A 20,412-nucleotide genomic window follows, 5' to 3' on the forward strand; every position below is an offset into this window, starting at 1 on the left:
GGCTCAGGCAGTACAGCATATGACTCTTGATCTCGGGGTTGAGAATTTGAGCCCCACGTTGGGTATAGAAATTACTTAAAAAAAATCTTTAAAATATATATATATATTTCTAATATATCATTTTCATAAAAGTAAATTCCACAAGACAAACTTAATGTACAAGTTGAATTCAGAATTCCTATTAATTTATGGGCCTATATTAAAAAACTGGTATTGGGGGATGCCTGGGTGGCTCAGTCAGTTAAGTGTCCAACTCTTGATTTTGGCTCAGGGTCATGAGACTGCACCCCACATCAGGCTCCACACTGGGCATGCAGCCTACTTAAGATTCTCTCTCTTCCTCTCCCCCTACTTGCTCTTTCTCTCAAAAAAAAAAAAAAAATTTTAGTAAAAAATAAATTAAAAAAAAGACTCTCCCTCTCCCTCTTTGCCTCCGCCCCTCTTTCCCTCTCTAAAAAACAAAACAAAACAAAAACTGGTATTGGACACAATTATCCATAAGATGGAAACATAGTGAGTCTCAATCAATCAATAACTACTTTTCTTAAAAACATTTTTATCTCTGAAGAGAAGCTTCAGGGGTAGTAAGGAACTATAAAGTGTTTCTTTTATCAAGCATTCTTTTCCCTGCCAAGTCTAAAATTCCACTGTGACTTTGAAGTAAAACTGAAGGGTACAAATCAGAACTTTTTATTCAACTATTCCTACTCTATCCAGGAAATCAGTAGAATGTGAGGGTTTAACAGTGGTGTCTAGATAGTATGTGAACGGAGACCACTTGTAAAAATACTTTTTATTTGGTAATTAATGAGAATTATTTCTGGAAAAAGTACAATTCATAAGAAAATAAATGTCTTTCATTATGTGTAGCTAGTGCTTAGTGACCAATTGAAAGATTACGTATACAGTTACACTGCTTTCTCCAGATTGCTCTAGTAAGAGTTGAAGCTGGTTATTAGTCTAAATTTTCCTCTTCTGAAAAAAGGCTACTAAACATTGTAAATAGCTGTGTTTCAAATGAAGTACAAAGAATTTTTGCATAGTGTCATTAAAGAACCATCTTTTCCAGTGAATAATTTATAAAATCATTCAGAAAACAAAGTATCTCAACTAGTTTCAAGCAATCAGTAATCCAAGAGACCCCTGAAGATGTTAGTTCCACATCTGACTAATGTAGTAAATTGTTTTGGTGCAAATTTTTGTAAATTATTTTAAAATCTTAAAAAAGAGACAAAAAGAGAAAAGAAGTCAATTCATTAACCCTACATGCAAGGAGGCCTAAAAAGAATTTTCAGAAGTCTGGGGTGTATTTACCTTTAAATTTGCTAATAGTGGCTTGTACTGGCATCCTCCTAGAGTTGAGAGAAATTCTAATGAATAAAGAATGTATGTCATAGGAGGATAGACAGTGGGAAGCTAAGAATAATAACTGAGTTAGCAGCAATATCAATTACCAGAAATATCCATGGAAACAACACTTACAAATAGCTAAACCAACATTCTAACTGTATAGCTGTATACCCAGCCCCAACAACAACAAAAAGAAGTAATATTCAAATTTAAATTATAGACTTAGTAAATAAATCAAGAAATGTATAACATAGTGTACAAATAACAAATTTAGCAATTTTCTTTGTGTTGCTAAATAATCTCCCTTTACTTTCACAAATCCTTTAAATGTAAGATTAAATAAAGTTAACCATAACTTAAAAATTATTAGAAATGCAAAAGATAAAAATTCAAATGACAACAAATTTCTAAGGTTCACAAACCTTTAGGTTGAGCATCAGATACTACAAGAGAAATGCCATCATCATCTCTTTGCTTTTCTTTAGTGTGTGAAGCCTGCTTTGCATAATTATTATCTACTGTCTTACTTGGTTGTGAAACCCTGCAAAAGAAAATAATATTATATTCAATTCTCCTATATCCAAATGAATTAAGAAGCCAGTTGATTTATATTCAAGATAAAAACCCAGTTTTACAGGTTAGAAATACAGTCCCATATAGCAGTGTATATGATCTGAACAGAAGAAAGAATATTGAATATATATATCAAATACATCATATATATATATCAAATATACCAAAAAATAATAACCCAAAGGTAATTGTTAATATGTTTCAAGCATGGTTCACATATTAAAAATTAAGTACAAAATAAAGTTTGGAGTGTGGTAACAAATTTTACCTACAGAAGGAATAATTTATATTATAAGATACTCATTAAACTTATAAAATGTAAGGTTGTATGAAAAACAAGTTTTGACATGAGGAGCACAATATTACTATAAATGAAAACTTAATATAATATTAGTAGGGGACTTCAGCACCCCACTTCGAGCAATGGATAAATTATCCAGACCCCCAAAAACAAAAACAAAAAAAAAAATCAACAAGAAAACATTGGTTTAAAACCATACATTAGACTAACTGGACTTAACATGCATTTATAGAACATGCCATCCAATAGCACCAAAATACACAATTCTTTTCAAGTGCATATGGAACATACATAATCATATGATAATCATAAATCATATGATAGACTACAAAAAACAAGTCTTAGCAAATAAATAAGACTGAAATCATACCAACTATTGTTAACCACAATAATATTAAACTAAAAATCAGTAACAGGAGAAAGCTAGAATATTCACAAATATATGGAGATTAAACAATATGCTTCTGAATAAGTTATCAAAGAAATCAAAAAGGAGATCAAAAAATACCTTGAAGCAAATAAAAATTTAAGTACAGCATATCAAAGCTTACTAAATACTGCAAAAAACAATTCTAAGAATGAAATTTATAGTGATAAATGCCTACATTAAGAAACAAAAACTCCAATAAACAACCTCACTTTACACCTCATGGAACTAGAAAAAGAACTAAGCCCAAAGTTAGCAGAAAGAAGGAAATAACAAAGATCAGAGCAGAAATAACAAAAACAAGAAAAATGATAGAAAAGATCAAAATAGGGGTGCTTGGGTGGCTCAGCTGGTTAACCATCCAACTCTTGGTTTTGGCTCAGGTCATGATCTCATGGGTTGTGGGATCAAGCCCCACATTGGGCTCCGTGCTCAGTGGGGAATCTGCTTAAGATTCTCTCCTTCTGCCCCTCTCCACACTTGAGCACACTCTCTCTCAAAAAATAAATCTTTAAAAATATATATTTAAAAAAAAGATCAACACAAGTAAGACACAGGTTTTTGAAAAGATAAACAAAACTGTCACACTTCCTGGTTTCAAACTATATTACAAAGCTATAGTAACTAAAATAGTATGGTATGGCATAAAAAGAGACTCCCAGGTCAAAGGAACAGAATTAAGAGCCAGAAATAAATCCACACATATATGGTCAATTAATTTATGGCAAAGGAGACAAGAATATACAAGAGGGAAAGGAGAATCTCTTCAATTAATAGTGTTGGGAAAACTAGACAGTCACATGCAAAAGAATGAAACTGGATCCCTACCTTACACCATACATAAAAATCAATTCAAAATGAATTAAAAACTTAAAACATAAGACCTGAAGCCATATAACACCTAGAAGAAAACATGGGAGTAAGCTCATTAACATCAGTCTTGGCGATGATTTTTTGGAAATAATACCAAACAGAGGTCACAGAAGTACAATAAACAAGTGAGCCTACATCAAACTGAATAAGGAACAGGTAAGGCTAGGTAGGAAGAGACAGGCAGGGGGCTGCATAACCAGGCTCACAGAAATCCCAGATTTGGAGAAATGTTGTAGATGAGATATTAACCAGGGAGAAGGGAACACCTTCTTTGTTCTAAATAGAGACAGGATATTCTCATGATATTTACCAATCTACCAGGTTGATTCTAAACATAGACAGGATATTCTCATGATACTTACAAATCCACCATGTATTGACAAGAAATTTACCAAGTTCCCTGGTCAGTTTTCTACAAAAGACCTACTGTAAGAGCCCTCAGTGGCAACCGGTTCCAGACCCTTCTCCCTCTAGAGAGATTTTTTCTTTCCTTTCTATTCTCACCTTCACTTAATAAACCTTCACCTCACTTCACGCCCCAAGATTCATTTTCGACTCCATGAGACAAGAACCCTGCAACCCTGCAACAAAACTAAAAAGCTTCTGCACAGCAAATGAACCCATCACCAAAATGAAAAGGCAATACATGGAATAGGAGAAAATATTTACAAACCATATATCTAATAAGGGGTTAATATCCAAAATATATAAAGAACTCATACAACTCAATAGAAAACTTTCTATTAAAAAATGGGCAGAGAGTGCCTGGGGAGCTCAGTTGGTTAAGCATCTGACTCTTGATCTCAGCTTGGGTCTTGATCTTGGGGTGGTGAGTTCAAGCCCCACGCTGGGCTCTATGCTGGGCTTGGCGCCTACTTAAAAAAAAAAAAAAAATGGGCAGAGGAACTGAATAGACAGTTTTCCAAAGAAGACATACACATGGCCAACTGGTACATGAAAAGGAGTGCAACATCATTAATCCTCAGGGAAATGTAAATTAAAAACCACAATGAGATATTACATCATACCCATCAGAATGATTATTATCAAAACAAAACACTGATAACACATGTTGCAAAAATGTAGAGAAAAGGGAACCCCTGAGCACTCTTGATGCGAATGTAAATTGGTGCAGCCACTGTGAAAAATACTATGGAGATTTCTCAAAAAAATAAGAAATAGAACTGCCATATGATCCAGCTCTTCCACTTCTGAGTATTTATGCTCAGGAAACAAAACTATTATCTCAAAAAGATATCTGCACCCTGATGTTCAGTGCAACACTATTACAAGGGCCAACACATGGAAACAACCTTAGTGTCCACTGACAGATGAAGAAAATATGACACATACACACAGAAATATTATTCAACCACAAAAAAGAGAGAAATCCTGCCATTGGCAAGAACATGGATGGACCTTGAAGGCATTATGCTAAGTGAAATAAGTCAGAAAGAGAAAGACAAATACTGTATGACCTGACTTATATGTGAGATTTAAAAAACAAAAAAACAGGGCGCCTGGGTGGCTCAGTTGGTTGGGCGACTGCCTTCGGCTCAGGTCGTGATCCTGGAGTCCCGGGATCGAGTCCCGGGATCGAGTCCCGCATCGGGCTCCCTGCTCAGTGGGGAGTCTGCTTCTCCCTCTGACCCTCTTCCCTCTCATGCTCTCTATCTCTCATTCTCTCTCTCTCAAATAAATAAATAAAATCTTTAAAAAAACAAAAACAAAAAAAACAAAAAAACACCAGGGAGTGGCCAAAAGCCTGCAGAGCAATATGCCTAAGTCTTATTGTAACTACTGCAACACATATCTCATCCATGACTCTCCATCTGTCAGAAAAACACAGTACAGTGGTAGGAAACACAAAGAGAATGTAAAAGACTACTATCAGAAATGGATGGAAGAGCAGGCTCAGAGCCTGATCAACAAAACAACTGCTATATGTCAATAAAACAACTGCTACATTTTCAACATTTCAACTGCTACGTTTCACGATACCTCTTAGGCAATTCTTTGCTCCTTCTCCTGCAGGAGCAATGATCCCACTTCTCCCCAGTCTCCTGGGTCCTCCTCACCCTGGTATGATGCCAACACCCAATAGGCGGTCCCTCCCATAAAGCCAATGATGGACCCTCTCCCTCCTGGGATGATCCCAATGGGCCCGCTCCTGTAATGAGCCCACTCCTGGGAAGCCACATGCCAATGATGCCTGGGCCCCCAGTGATAAGACTTCTTACCCATCCCACGATGGTGCCCACTTGGCCAGGAATGACTCAACCAGACAGATAAGGAGAGATGGGAACCTCTTTATATCCATTTTATACTACTTTTTCTACTTCACCAGAAGATCATGGTGCTGTGACTTTGGGTGTTTTCTAACAGCATGACAAGGAAGACTTGCTCTCCCTTCCTATCAAAGACAGAGTAGTTTTTGCAGGGGAGTTAGTATGACTAAAAAAAAAAGTAGTTTTCATTTGTATTGTGAAATGTGAAAATAAAATTGTCAACTGTTTTAGTACAAAAAAACAACACTTAAATACAGTCAACAGATTGGTAGTTGCAGGGGGTGGGGAGGTTGGAGAGAAGTGGGTGCAAATGGGTGAAGGTAGTAAAAAGGTACAAGTTTCTAGTTGTAAGACAAGTTAAGTGCTAGGGTATAATGTATATGCAGCATGGCAACTATAGTTAATAGCATATTGTACATTTAAATGTTGCTAAGATAGTAGACCTTAGAAGTTCTTATTACAGGGGCGCCTGGGTGGCTCAGTCGGTTAAGCGGCTGCCTTCGGCTCAGGTCATGATCCCAGGGTCCTAGGATCGAGCCCCACGTCAGGCTCCCTGCTCAGCAGAGAGCATGCTTCTTCCTCTCCCTCTCCCTGCTGTTCTGCCTACTTGTGCTCTCTCTCTCTCTGTCAAATACATAAATAAAATCTTAAAAAAAAAAAGTTCTTATTACAAGAAAAAAAGTAACTATGCATGCTGATGGAGGTTAACTAGATTTACTATGTTAATAATTTCACAGTATAGACATATATCAAATTGTTATGTTGTATACCTAAAGCTAATACAGTGTTCTGTCAATAATATATCAATAAAATTAATTAATTTTTAAAAATAGATAGAAAAAATTGGGAAAACAATTTCGTACTAATTAAAATAGCCAAAGAATGAATGAAATCTTTACACACAATACTCTCATTCATAATAATTTTTTTATAATAATTTTTAGCAAAACAACTCATTATGGTAGTGAAGTAGGCAAGCATTGTGAAATAAAAAACTATATAAAATTACTAACCTATATCATTCTCTCAGAACACATTATATAGTAATTACTGCATTTTCAGACCTATTTAACAATATGGAAATTTTCACACCATTTATAAGCATTAAAAAAATCAGATACCAAGAATAAATCAAGGATCCCTGTACAGTAAACTATAAAACATATACAAATGACCACAGGAAGATTGTGGAGTAGGATGCACCTACCATCTTGCCACCTAGACTACAGCACACTGGTAGAATCTGTCTGATAAAACTATTTTGGAATTCTGGAGTCTACTAAAGGCCGCAACTACTAGTCAAAAAGTTTAACAGTAAATTGCAGTTAATTTCAGTCAATTTGAGCTTCAAAGGTGGTAGCAGTGACCCAGTCACCTACCCTTAAGAACAAAGCAAGCAGCAAAGCCCAAGTTCCTAAAACAGTTTGCACAGCTTACAATTACCAAGGTAGGCAAGAAGGACCTTATTCTCCAAATATTGGGAATCCGTATTCTGACCACCGATGGCTGTTTCTGCTCATGGATGAGCAGACATAGAGAAAGACAGCCACTGTTGCAACAACCACCACCAATGTCACAACATTTTTCCCATTCAGCTAAAACGACTTCCAGGAGACTTATAGGGTTAGCACCTATTTTGTTTTATTCTCCACCCCCCTTCATTTTTCCCATTTTCTCCTTTTGGGAACCAAATATTTAAGGATTGCAGTATTAGAAAATAATCACTTATACAAGGGAATTCAAAAAGTCACAAAAATTACTAGGGAAAGGCATAAGCTCAGAAAAGACCTGGGAAGACCTTATGTTTACATATCAAGCTGACGTGCGGAACAGAGACAATTAAAAACAACAACTAAAAGGCAACAATTAAAAAAAAAAGGAAAGAAAGAAAAAAAAAAACAGCAAACCCTTGGGAAGGGGAAGAATCTGATTTCCAGACTTACTATAAGATTCAAGTGCTGTGTTTTCAACAACAACAACAAAAAAAAAATCACAAGGCATACAAACAAACAGGAAACCATGGATGATTCAAAGAGAAAAAAAATAAACCAAAAGAACATGCCCTTGGGAAAAAATCAAGAAAGCAGACTCAATAGACAAAGACATTATAACAACTACCTTAAAGATTCTCAAAAAGCTAAAAAAAAAAAAAAAGTCTGGACAAAGTCAAGAAAATGATCTATGGGTAAGAGAAACTATCAAGAGATGAAATGTATTAATAAATCAAGAGGAAATTCTGGAGCTAAAAAGTATAATAACTAAAATGAAAAATTCACATGGGTCACCTGGCTGGGTCAGTTGGGAGAGTATGCGACTCTTGATTTTGGGGTCGTGAGTTCAAGCCCCATGTTGGATATAGGGATTACTTAAACTTAAAAAAAAATTTAAATTAAAGATTGAAAAACAGGGACTCAAAAACAGATTTGAACAGGCAAAAGAAATAGTCCATCATCAGTACTGGATTTAGGGAAGGGAAAGGGAAAAGAAATAAAGAAAGATAACTTGAAGATATGATCATAGAAATTATCAAATCTGAGACAAAAAAATTTGAGAAATGTCAACAGAGCCTAAGGGACCTGTGGGACACCAACAAGTGGACCAATATATGCAACACTGGTATCTCAGAAGGAGAAAAAATAAAGGAGCAGAGAAATTACTGAAATAAATAATCACCAAAAAACTTCCAAATTTAATGAAAGACATGAATATAAACATCCAAGAAGCCAAATGGACTACAAGCAGTATAAACTCAATGAGACCTGTACCAAGAAACGTTAATACTCAAGTTGTCAGAAAACAAAGGCAAAGAGAATCTTGAAGGTACCAAGGAAGAAGGAACTCTTCACATACCAATGATACTCCATGAGATTTCTCATCAGTAACCATAGTGGCCAGAAAGCATGGGGTTCGTATATTCAAAGTACTGAAGGACAAAACTGCCAACCAGAAATCCTGTACCTGGCAAAACTATCCTTCCTTTTCCAGTTCCTTAAGTTATAAAGTTAGGTTGATGATTTGAGATATTTCTTCTTTTTTAATGTAAGCATCTACAGCTAAATATTTCTCCTTTAGCTTTGCTTTTGCTGCATCCCATGTTTTCATTTTCATTCATTCCTAAGCATTTTTTAATTTCCTTGTGATTTCTTCTTAGACCCACTGGTTGCTTTAAGTGTGTTAATTTCCACCAATTTTTGAGTTTTCCAGTTTTCCTTCCATTAATGATTTCTAACTTCATACCATATGGTCAGAGAAGAATCAGAGAAAATATTTGAAAATCATATTTCTGATAAGATATTAATATTCAGAATATACAGAGAATTCCTAAAACTCAAAGTAAAACACAGCATGATTCATCAAAGGGCAAAGGACTTGAATAGACATTTCTCCAAAGAAGATACATGAATGGCCAACAAGCACATGAAAAGATGTTCAGCATCATTAATCATTAGGGAAATCCATATCAAAACCACAATGAGATATCACATCACACCCATTAGGATAGCTATTATGAAAAAAAAAAAGGAAAATAACGAGTTTTAACAAGGATGTGGAGAAATTGGGACCCTTATGCACTGCTAATGGTAATGCAAAATGGTATGGCTGCTATAGAGAACAGTACAGTGGTTCCTCAAAAAATTACTGATAGAATTACCATATGACCCAGAAATTCCACTTCTGGGTAGATATGCAAAAGAACTGAAAGTAGAGATAAAGACACTTGCACACCAATGTTCATAACAGTATTATACACAACAGCCAAAAGGTGAAAGCAACCCAACCACCCAAAGACATTTATACCTGACTACAGACAGGCAAAAAACAAATCAGAACTTCAATTAGGAAAGTAATCTCCAGACGGTTGTTCTGAATCTGATATCTCATATAAATCACAAATTAAAACACCACTTAACTAACCTATTTCTATACTTGGGACCAAAGAATTCTTTCCAAGGATAAACTAACATATTTTACAAAATAAAATTTTAAGTTTACATACTACAGAAGATACTATAAACAAAGTGAAGTTGACAAATAGGAAACTTGAAAAAAATTTTTTGCAACACATATAACAAAGAGTTAATATCTTTAATAAGAGTTCTTACAAGTCAATAACAGATGGAACACCCCAATACATACAAAGACTAAGAGAAAATACAAAATCCATCTTCACTAAAAATAAAAAATGACTGAAATGAAAGCAATTTCATGTAAAGTTATGTTTATTTTTGCCAACAGATTATCAAAAATTTTTTCAATGACCACACTTAATTCTGGTTAGAATATAAAAGAATGGCACAGAATTTATAAAAATACACAAACTTACTGTAGCAATGCTATACAAAGAAAAATGAAAAATATGCTAAATGTCCACTCATAAGGGAGCACATATTTGTAAAAGGAGATATATCTCTATATATTGATTGGCAAACTACCAAATTACAAGAGAAAAGCAAATTTTCTCATTTACTCTCCAGCATACCTAGGCATTATTATGTTATTTTACAGATGAGGTAAACTGAGGCATAGAGAAAGAAGTTACACAAATAGACTGAAATAAAATTCAACCCCATACCAAATAAGTTAGTACAGGTATAGCATTTATCACAGTGTAATATCATAATAAAGACTTAATAAATATTAGTTAAATTTTTAAAGGAGTAATAGAAAGCTTAATAAATTTCTGTATTTTCAAACAATAAGTTGCCATCTAGAAAAAACAAATATGCTACATCAAAGAGACCATTTTAATTCAAACTCCTTTTCACCCTTGGTGTTTTCTTACTATTCCTTTATTTTTGGTATAAAATACAGTATTTTTTTCCTGCATAAATTCTATTCAAGTTGTCATTATAGTAATAATAACAGTTCTGAACACTAAAGATAGGCTAAGGCTAAAATAAGACTTTTAGCCTTTATGAAACATTTTTCCATAGGTTTTATCAAGGGCATAAGTGCTAGATTTTCAGAGAAAACTTCCTCATTTTCAGTCATAACCCCCATTCTCCTACCCACCAATTTTTAGTTGTTAATTGACATTATAACTTTGTAACAAAGAGGTGGCATATTTACCACATTCTTCGCAATAACGAAAATAACAATAATGTTGGAATATCACGTCTCCTCACAAGATCTAAATAATTTCTATTTACTCTTCCTGATTTTAAGATAGGCAGGCTGGGGGAGGCTGGTTACAACAAGAATCCCATCCTTGAGCCTACCCTGTGTTCATGCTATATTCAGTTTTAATCAGGCACGTCTACTGAAGTCATGGTATGGTCATACTTGCAATTTATTTCCATGGGGCACTCTGGATTCTCCTCAAAACAAATTCATTTTAAGGGAAGAGAGAATCAAACTAATACTAGTATGGCTGTGACAACTGCCTTGGCAATACTGGTAATAGTAACAGGGGTAGCAGTGATCTCAGGATCAGATACTGGCATCCTCACCATAGAAGACTTCAGGAGCATCAACTACAGCACCAGTAATGGTACTTTTGACAGCATCAATAAGAGAAACACAAAAATAATGACTAACATTTATTAATCACTTACTAAGTTTCTGACATTATATTAAGAACTTCACATAGTTATCTCCTTAAATCTGCACAATAATCTTATAAAATTTGTGTTACTACCTCTGTTTTAAAGATAAAATAACTTGCCCAAGGTAAATCAGCACGTTTGCAATACTGCTAAGATCTGAATCCAGATGTCTGACTTCAAAGTCTATGCCTATTCTAAATATAACAGTCAAAAAAATTACCACCAAGAGAATGAATTTTCAGAGCCTACATCAAATACCACCTGGAAATTTCATAACCATTTAGAAAAGACTTGAGGAAAGCTAGCATTCTCACTGAATAGATTTTAAGAACACCCAGAAATTTTAGACCTCTTATTATTAAATCTTGGCCCCAAATTGGTATAAAGCCTGTACAGTACAGATTACAATTTGATAGTTTCATAGAATCTTCACGATAATGCTATTTTTCCTAACAGTATGAATTGCACTGATGTCTTTTGAATTCCATGGTGACAGTACATAATAAGTGACTTTTTCTATAGAAAGTATCATCAATTAACATTTTTATTTGTATGATACTTTATGTGCACAAAGAATTCTCACATGTGATATTTAATTAAAAGAGATAATAAACCATTTTGTAATGTAAAAAGGTTATTTCTCTTCTTACAACTCAGAAAACCAAAACTCAAGATTAAATGACACGAACATTTACCCAAGTGCACAAAATTAAAATATATATTGAGCTAAGGACTGGGTATAAATGCAATTAAGACATGCTGTCTCTCCTTAAGGAGCTCATGGTCTAGTAGAGGAGGCAGAAATAAATACTTATAGTACAAACTGATTAAGCATGTCTAACATTTCTAATTATACATTAATTTACATATTAAATACATTAGTAACTGAATAATGCCACTGAAACTCAGTTCTTCTGGCAAATTCAGAAAAAGACCTAATAAAGTATAAAGTCAAAACTGTCAGTGAGGATTCACTAGGTGGAGGTGATGTGAAACATAAAATATTCTCCAAAGGGAGAAAAATTTTGTAAAATATTTAAGTTCATATCAAATAAACAGTTTATAAAACTAAAGTGTTAGAAATATAAGAAATTTGTTACAGATCTTTAAAAAGGCAGCTATAATACTCTTTAACATAATTAGGCTTACAAGAGAAATACAAAACAGAAGCTACCTGTGGATGATTGAGAGCAAATTAAAAAAAATAAACAAGAATGGATCAATAATTTTTCATTCAGATCAAAACTATTTATTGTACTGGCTGAAGGCAGAAAATTAAAAAGATAAGTTCATGGTAAATGAAAGTTAAAAGATTTAGTAGTACTTATTAACTGACTAACTTAGCTTTACCCACAATTTCTTTTTTATTTACAGTCCCTACCTGAACATCTCCTACAGCTTAAAACAAAAGCAACTTCAGATTTCCATTTCTCTTACTGGCCCAGTAAGCTATAGTTAATAGAATTCAGCTATCTCAAACCATTTTTGTGAGGAATACATTCAGCCATTCAATCAGCAAATAGCTCCCGAGTACTAGGTGCCAAATACAGTTCTAGAATCTAGACATAAAAACAATGAATACAAGATGGAGAGATAGATGAATGGATGGATAGACTGACAGATGGCCGGACAGATAAACAGGACAGAGGAGGAGGAGGAACTTAAAAATTTCAGAGGAATAGATTTCAATTATATCAAATAAACTGAAATACTGAAATAGGTAACTCAATTTTCCTTAACAGTCTACATCTGTTTTCCCAAAACACAAGTACAGTGTACTTTTTGAAACTGATTATCATCCACAGACTGCTGGTTCCAACAGCCATCCCAAGCCACCGGGGGACAAAAGTCATACTAGCCATCAGAGCACATTTGCCCTCACTTTTTGCAATAACGATTCTATGGGGGAAGAATAGAGGCTCATTAGAATAAATATAATATTTACTTTGAGTAAAGTTATCACTAAACATACCTTTCAGTTAAAAAGGAGCTCTTGTGAGGATTTAGATTTTGACAAGATTCTAGGCTGCCATCAGATGATGAAGAAAGCTGCTCTGATTGCAAGTTGTCTGTATCACCCAAACTGGCCTCAGTTACAGATGAGGTCTTTATGTATTTTCTTCCTAACTCCGTTCCCAGGACATTCGTCAATATAACTCTGGGTATCCTGTCACACAAAATAACAAACACTGTACTGTACTGAGGTTTGCAGTAAAAAATGTATTCTAGGAAGTTGACTTTTCAAACATTTTCATCTTAGCACAAGTAAGCTATTAGAACTATATCACTCTAGAAATCAGCCCATAAATACGCTGTAGGAACACATTCTTTTTATGTTTCTAGAAGTACTTGTGTCTTACAAATTGGCACAGATTAGCCTGCCACAATAATGGTTTAACTGTACTAATGGATGCTACTGGGGTGCTTAAAATTTTAACCAATTTTTCTCAAAAATTCTTTTTCTTTTCCAGTATTACTACAAACAAATTCAAGAAATCTTTACTCTTCTCATTCAACAGAAAGTTCTTGATAAATAATTACATAGTTGTAATTGGCAAATGAGAAATGCTAAATCCAACAGGAAAGAAATCATTCAGAATGCATCTGTGGTAATGACAGATTCCCTAGGTGAAATAGCAAAAGATTCTGAATTTGCACAAGAAATATATAAAGGTGCATATTTCATCTTACACACTAACTCAATATAGAAGAAAGGACTAAAAAACTGTCATTTCACAGACTATCCAATTTTTTTCCTGAGTATGTAAGTAATAACAGTAAGTAAAATAAAATGGCATTTATTTAAGTTTACTTACTAATATTATGAAATCACATTTCAAAATATAATATGCTAAACCAAAGCAGAAACAAATTTTGCAATGCAGTGAGATGAAGCAGAAAGTATACTAGCCTGAGAATTAATGCCATTTATTGATTGTTTCTCTGCATGGTTATTTTCTCTGATTCTTAATTTTCTCAATTATAAATTGTGGAGTCCTTGTCAGCATAAGTAGCAAGGTAAATGTAAGATTCAAATAATTTAATAAATGAGAAAAATTGGTAAGAGCTATTAATATAAACTTCATGTTAAAAGCAAATTTTTAAAGAGATGCAACACTTGTTGAAAGACAACATAATTATATCTGGTAATAAAGCTATAGCAAGCAAAAAATTACAATACTAATTTAGTTTTCATTTTGTTTTCATTTAGATGAATGCCTTTCTAAAACTGTATTATGTGACATTTTAATAGGGTTCTCATAAATCCATTCTTATCTCAATGATATAATTCAAAACGTCCTTTCTAAATCAGTTTCTTAAGCTATGTAGAGAAAACAATTTTAATTGCTCAATAATTCTTAAAAGTGATTCATGGATTTTCTACATTTGCTCTTTTCTTTTACTAAGCTAAATTTTAAGTGAATAAATTGTCACTCAACTAAAATTACACTGGCTTAAAGAAATCTTAAGGTGCCAGAAATACTATAGTATCCAAAAAGTCTTACCATCACAATATCTAAATTATGTAATTTTTTAAAACTTCAAACATGTAAATTTAAGAGAAAAATGAATAAATATAATTAGGGATATTCCAAGAACTGGGACCTAACTCTTCTTAATGAAAGATGGGTACACTGCCTCCATATTTCTCTAATAATTTCGTGGTGCCAACTGATGAGAAGAGGAGAAAGACAGTTTATCTTCTCAAAAGCCTTGTATATGTGTCCCAGTAGGTTCTTTCTTGCCTAATGACCAAGGTTTATAAATGTCTGAAAGTTATCTCTCAGGAAAATAGATGTGAATCACATATGGGAATAAAATATACACTAAAATATTGTTTACTTATTTAAACAGAAATTTGTACATTCCACATACTACTACTTTGATATTTCTAAAACTCCTGATCCTTTTCTTCATTATTTAAGAAGATGGATTTGGATTATGTTTTCTGTTTTTCTTCTCGATGTTACCAAGAAATTAAAAGGCTAAATTGTCCTGACATAAAAGGACCATCTAAAATGGTTTAGATCCTAAAATGCAAATAAAATTTCTAAAAAAAAATGTCACTTTGGTGACTGAATGAGTAATTTTGGTTTACTTAATAGTTAAATTTAAGATGAAATTAAAAGCCAAAAATAAATTTTCCTCCCTTTCATCTCTCTGAAATGAGGTCCTAGCTAAGTAAAAATGAAAATAAGACAAAAAGCATCATGTTAAAGTTAAGCAAAGACTGAAGAAAGAATAAGTCTCCTATTCCACAAAGCAAGTCCTATACAGAAAACTTTACCGAAACCTATACCTTAAACTGTTCTCCAATTTTCTTATTTGAAGCTTGTAATATCTCTTTTTCTGGTTGTCACCAAAATTACAGAACAAATAACTGGTTCTAATGGATGAAAATACATTTCAGTCAAAGAGACAGGAAATGTAACTCTGCTGAGAAGCAACCTCTTCCTTGAATTCAGCAAAAATTGATTGGATATTCAGTTATGTGTCCAGCAATGCGCCCAGGTATTAGTATCCGAGTAAAAATAATAAAATGTAGTCACTGCCCTGTGTAGCTTACTGTCAGGGAGGCAGAGAAACTAAATAGTGTGATAAGTGCTATGATATATGACCAGGCTGCTTAACAAGAGAAAAAAAACAGGATTAAACACAAATTAGGGCATGGAATCAAGGAAACTGTCCCAAAAAGATGGCATATGAATTCAATGTTAAAGACTAAAAGATGTCAGTAAAAGGGAAAAGGAGAATTGTTTCCAAAATAAAAGAACAAACACCATGAGCTCAAAGGTATAAAACAGGACTATACATTCACTGAGCTACCACTAGTTCCTAGAGACTAAAGCTCAGTTATGAATGTGGAACAGACAGACACAAAGCTAGAGGTAGACAAAGGTGAGATCATTAAGGGCCTTGTATGCTAAGCTAAGGAGTTTGAGCTTTATCCTAGAGATTATATGGAGCCACAGAAAGATAGATGTTAAACTAGAGAGCAAAAAGTAACATCTGCCTTTCAATATGAATAACTTAGCAACAATACAGAGAAATATTCAAGAAAAAAAAAAAACACCAAACACAGGAAGCCCAATATTATCATAGTAATAAAGGTGCAAAGTTATGAGGGCTTGACTGGGGCAGTGGCAATAAAAATGGAGAAGAGATCATTTCAAGACAGATTTAGGAGGCAAAAATAACTACACATGAAAAATGACTGGATATAAAGCCTAAGAAGGAAAGAGGAGTCATATTCTCAGACAGGGGATACAGAAATAGGAATTAAGTCTAAGAACAAAGATAATGCATTCACTTTGGAACAAGTTCAATTTAGGACCCCTGGAGCTGGGAGAAAAGGTCTGGACTAGCTGGTAGTTCACCCCAGGAAGTGAAAGGAAAACACACAAACACACACACACACAAATACACACACACACACACATACACACACACACACAGTAAAAACCAAATTAGAATCTTATTGGGACTGTTATTTTATTTTTTTTAAAGATTTTATTTATTTATTTGACAGAGAGAGCGACAGCGCACAAGCAGGGGGAGCAGTAGAAGGAGAGGGAGAAGCAGGCTTCCCGCTGAGCAAGGAGCCCCATGCAGGGCTCGATATCATGACCTGAGCCGAGGGCAGACGCTTAACCGTCTGAGCCACCCAGGCACCCCGGGACTTTTAACCTCATACTATATTTCAGTTTCATGAACATATAACCCAGTCCTTACCTGACTGACTCTAAGATTTAGGGTGCTTTAGACAGTTAAATTTATATCAGGTATGATCTAATAAGGAAATTCATTTTCTTAGCTTTTTGTTTTGGCCTCTTTTTAAAGAACTGTCCTCTTTTAAAATTAATATACAGATATCTACTTTTATTTTTTAAATAACTGTGTGGAAAGTTAGCAGTTTTTATCTGGACTTGGCTTAAAGCACTTATATACTACCATTTAGATTACACACCATATAACCAAAGCACTACCTAGCTAATGACAAGTTATTCTAATTGAAAGCAAAGTACTTCCCTCAAAACATACTCATTCACTTACATATTTAAAACTGTAAATGACACATTAAAAATATTATGTTACAGATCACAAATTCCCAGGGCTAATTCCAAACTCCATACACAATTCCTTTAAAAAATATAAAATAAAACTGGTCTTATTTTCTAAATTAAACTATATTTATTATTAAAAATCTGGGGTAATATTTCAATATCAGCTCCTTTTTTTAAAAATGCATGTAAAATACAAGAAAGCTCACAAAGTCAAAAGTGGCAAGGACTTAAATAATATTTAACAGGTATGCTAAAGATGCAGAAAATAAAAATGAACTATTAATTCTGTAAACTCTGTGAAGACATAAATAGATAAATATATATGCTTTTCTTTATTTTCTCCATTTTAGCATACCTTTGATATGTTATTTAATCTAGGTCCTTACCTATCTATCTATATATGTACCTTCATTTTAGATCATAAATGAGTCTCTAAAAATATGTATATGTGAATCACATTATAAAGTAAGTTAAATGTATTAAGATACTTGGCTTTAAAAATAATTTTATGTCAATTTAATGAAGTGCAAAACTATCATTAACTTTGTAAATTGAGATTGTCAGCTTTAACATTTGCTTTAGAGTGGGGCATACCTGTATATGCAAATTTTCTTAAAAATCATTTCCAACAATCTTAACAATTTTAAGATTATTGGACTTCTGTTTCAATGTGGTAGGTTGAACAAAATCAATACTGAACAACATACCTTTTAGATAAATTAAGGCTTTGGTGAAGAGGTTCTAATTTTTGACATGTCTCTAGGCTGTCAACAGATGTCGAAGGCAATGAGTCTGATTGCACCTTGTTGGCATCACATAAATTAGCATCGTTTCTAGGTAGGGTCTTTCTGAATTTCCGTCCTAAATCCGTCCATAGGACATTCGTCAACACAACTTTGAGTTGCCTGTTACACACATAAATAATTAAAACATAAAGTACTAAACATTGTATAATACATGAAGTAATCACAAACTATACCAAAAGAAAACCTCCAGAATTTCTCGATTTCAGTTCTTCAATTAACTAGAGTAATAAATAAGTAAAATATTTGCTTAACCATTCTCAAATATATATTAAAAAGTAAAGTCTATTTTACTTAAACTGGAATTTTCTTCAGAATTCTGTCTGGTATACTACAACCATGGCCACACACATGTATAGCTGTTGGGATTCATGATAACCCATCTGTGCCTATTTATACCTTCAGTGAAACAACAATACACATCTGCATAACTCACCACAGGAGGCAACCACTTTCTGCACTATAATTGTGTTTTTAGTATTTGTTGATTAGGAAAGCATTATTAAAAGTAAAGGTGAGGGGCGCCTAGGTGGCTCAGTCGGTTAAGCAGCTGACTCTTGATTTTGCCTCAGGTCATGATCTTAGGGTCATGAAATCAAGCCCCGCATGGGGCTCCGCACTCAGTGCAAGTCTGCTTGAGATTCTCTAGCTCTCCTTCTGCCCCTCACCCTGCTCACAGATGCTCATGCTCTCTCTCTAAAAATAAAATCTTTAAAACTAAAGGTGAAACATTACATCATCTACAGTCTCAATAAGTCTACATAGTCATGTCTTCATAGTCTTAAGATATAGACTTAATTTTACCTTATTTCTACAAATAGGTCAATTTAAAACATTTACTTTTACTGTACCTATACCCTTTTCAAAAGTAAAACTGATAAATGCAAGCAGCTCCAGTTTTTTGCCTCACTACATTTTGGCCATTACTCATTCAGTATATCTTCTGCTGATAATACTTGAAGAACTGTGTTCAGTTCTGGAACCAGAGAATAATAGTTCTTGCAGTAGTGTGCACAGGCTATCAAATGGACTCAAAACAATGTCAAATGAGAAATGTCTAAATTGGAAATGTTTAATCAGAAGAGTGTCTATTCTATTCCCTGGGCCCCATTTTAGCATTGTTTCTTTAACAAATGTAAGAATATTAAAAAACAGGAGTGCCTGACTGGCTCAGCTGGTGGACTATGTGACTCTTGATCTCGGGGTTATGAGTTTGAGTCCCATTGGGTGTAAAGATTACTTAAAAATCGTAAAAAAAAAAAAAAAAAGAAAAGAAAGAAAGAATATTAAGAAACAGAAAGCAAAGTGCTCATATATTTTAAAGATAAAACAGATCTTGGGGTGCCTGGCTGGCTCAGTTGGTAAAGCATGCAACTCCTGATTTTGGGGTCATGAGTTCAAGCCCCACATTGGGCCTAGAGCTTATTTAAAAAAATAAATAAATAAAAGATAAACTAAGTCTCAAAGACATCGCTTGTTTGCAGCTGCCACTTTGGGCTATCTTCAGACCATCTGGAAGGAGGCAGTATAAGTCTTCAGGAAAACCTCCAGAGAATGCACTGAAACTCCAAATATTTTGAGTTAAAAAAATTGTTTTTTAATCTATAGTTTTAGAATTATCATTAAATAATAAAGAGATGAGTGACATGTCTATGAATAAATAATTCATTCTTCATTCAACAAATACTTACCAAAATACCTTCTAGCAAAACAACTGTACTAGCAGAATCTAGAGATTCAGCAACAAACAAGATGGTTGCAGTGCCTGCCTTCATGGAGCTTACATTCCAACGAACCACCCAATTAATTACTTAATTACAACTGTGATGAGTGATATGAAGTTAAAGTACAGATACTGCACTTTTTCTGAACTAGGTCAAGGAAGATTTTACCTAGAATATGACCTTTGAGCTGAAGCTAGACACTATCCAAAAGAAACAGGTGGAAAATAAAGAGCAGTCCAAAAAAGGGGACAAAATACAAACAAATGATCTGATATGAGTAAAGCTTGCTGAAGAAAATCAAAGGACTTACCTGGCTCAACTGCTTAGACTGAAGAGGAAATTTGTACAAGATAAGGATGGACAGTTAGGCAGGACCGATGAACTATATTAATGATTTGAGATTTTATGTCAAGAACAATAGAAATTCACTAGTTTTAACAAAAGAGTGATGAGCTCACAGCT

At 33.9% G+C, this 20,412-nt stretch overlaps 1 protein-coding gene and 1 pseudogene across 7 annotated transcripts in view; one reads left to right on the forward strand and one right to left on the reverse strand.

Moving 5' to 3' along the window:
• Positions 1-20,412, reverse strand: part of SENP7 (SUMO specific peptidase 7) — a 134,673-nt gene that overhangs the window by 42,829 nt on the left and 71,432 nt on the right. For 4 of the 7 annotated variants that reach the window (XM_073892733.1, XM_073892731.1, XM_025873460.2 and 1 more), the window contains 3 exons: positions 18,131-18,328; positions 13,331-13,525; positions 1,773-1,891 (listed from right to left, as the gene is read on the reverse strand). In XM_073892733.1, the coding sequence (XP_073748834.1) occupies positions 1,773-1,891; positions 13,331-13,525; positions 18,131-18,328 (512 nt within the window). The remainder of the gene's footprint in view (positions 1-1,772; positions 1,892-13,330; positions 13,526-18,130; positions 18,329-20,412) is intronic. The other 3 variants (XM_025873478.2, XM_025873469.2, XM_025873487.2) reach the window with 3 other exon arrangements.
• On the forward strand, positions 5,302-5,816 carry LOC112825441 (U1 small nuclear ribonucleoprotein C-like; annotated as a pseudogene).

This window comes from Callorhinus ursinus, unplaced genomic scaffold (assembly GCF_003265705.2).
Source record: "Callorhinus ursinus isolate GAN/ISIS: 27379988/994484 unplaced genomic scaffold, GSC_fseal_2.0 scaffold1, whole genome shotgun sequence".
In the NCBI taxonomy this organism is placed as follows: domain Eukaryota; kingdom Metazoa; phylum Chordata; class Mammalia; order Carnivora; family Otariidae; genus Callorhinus; species Callorhinus ursinus.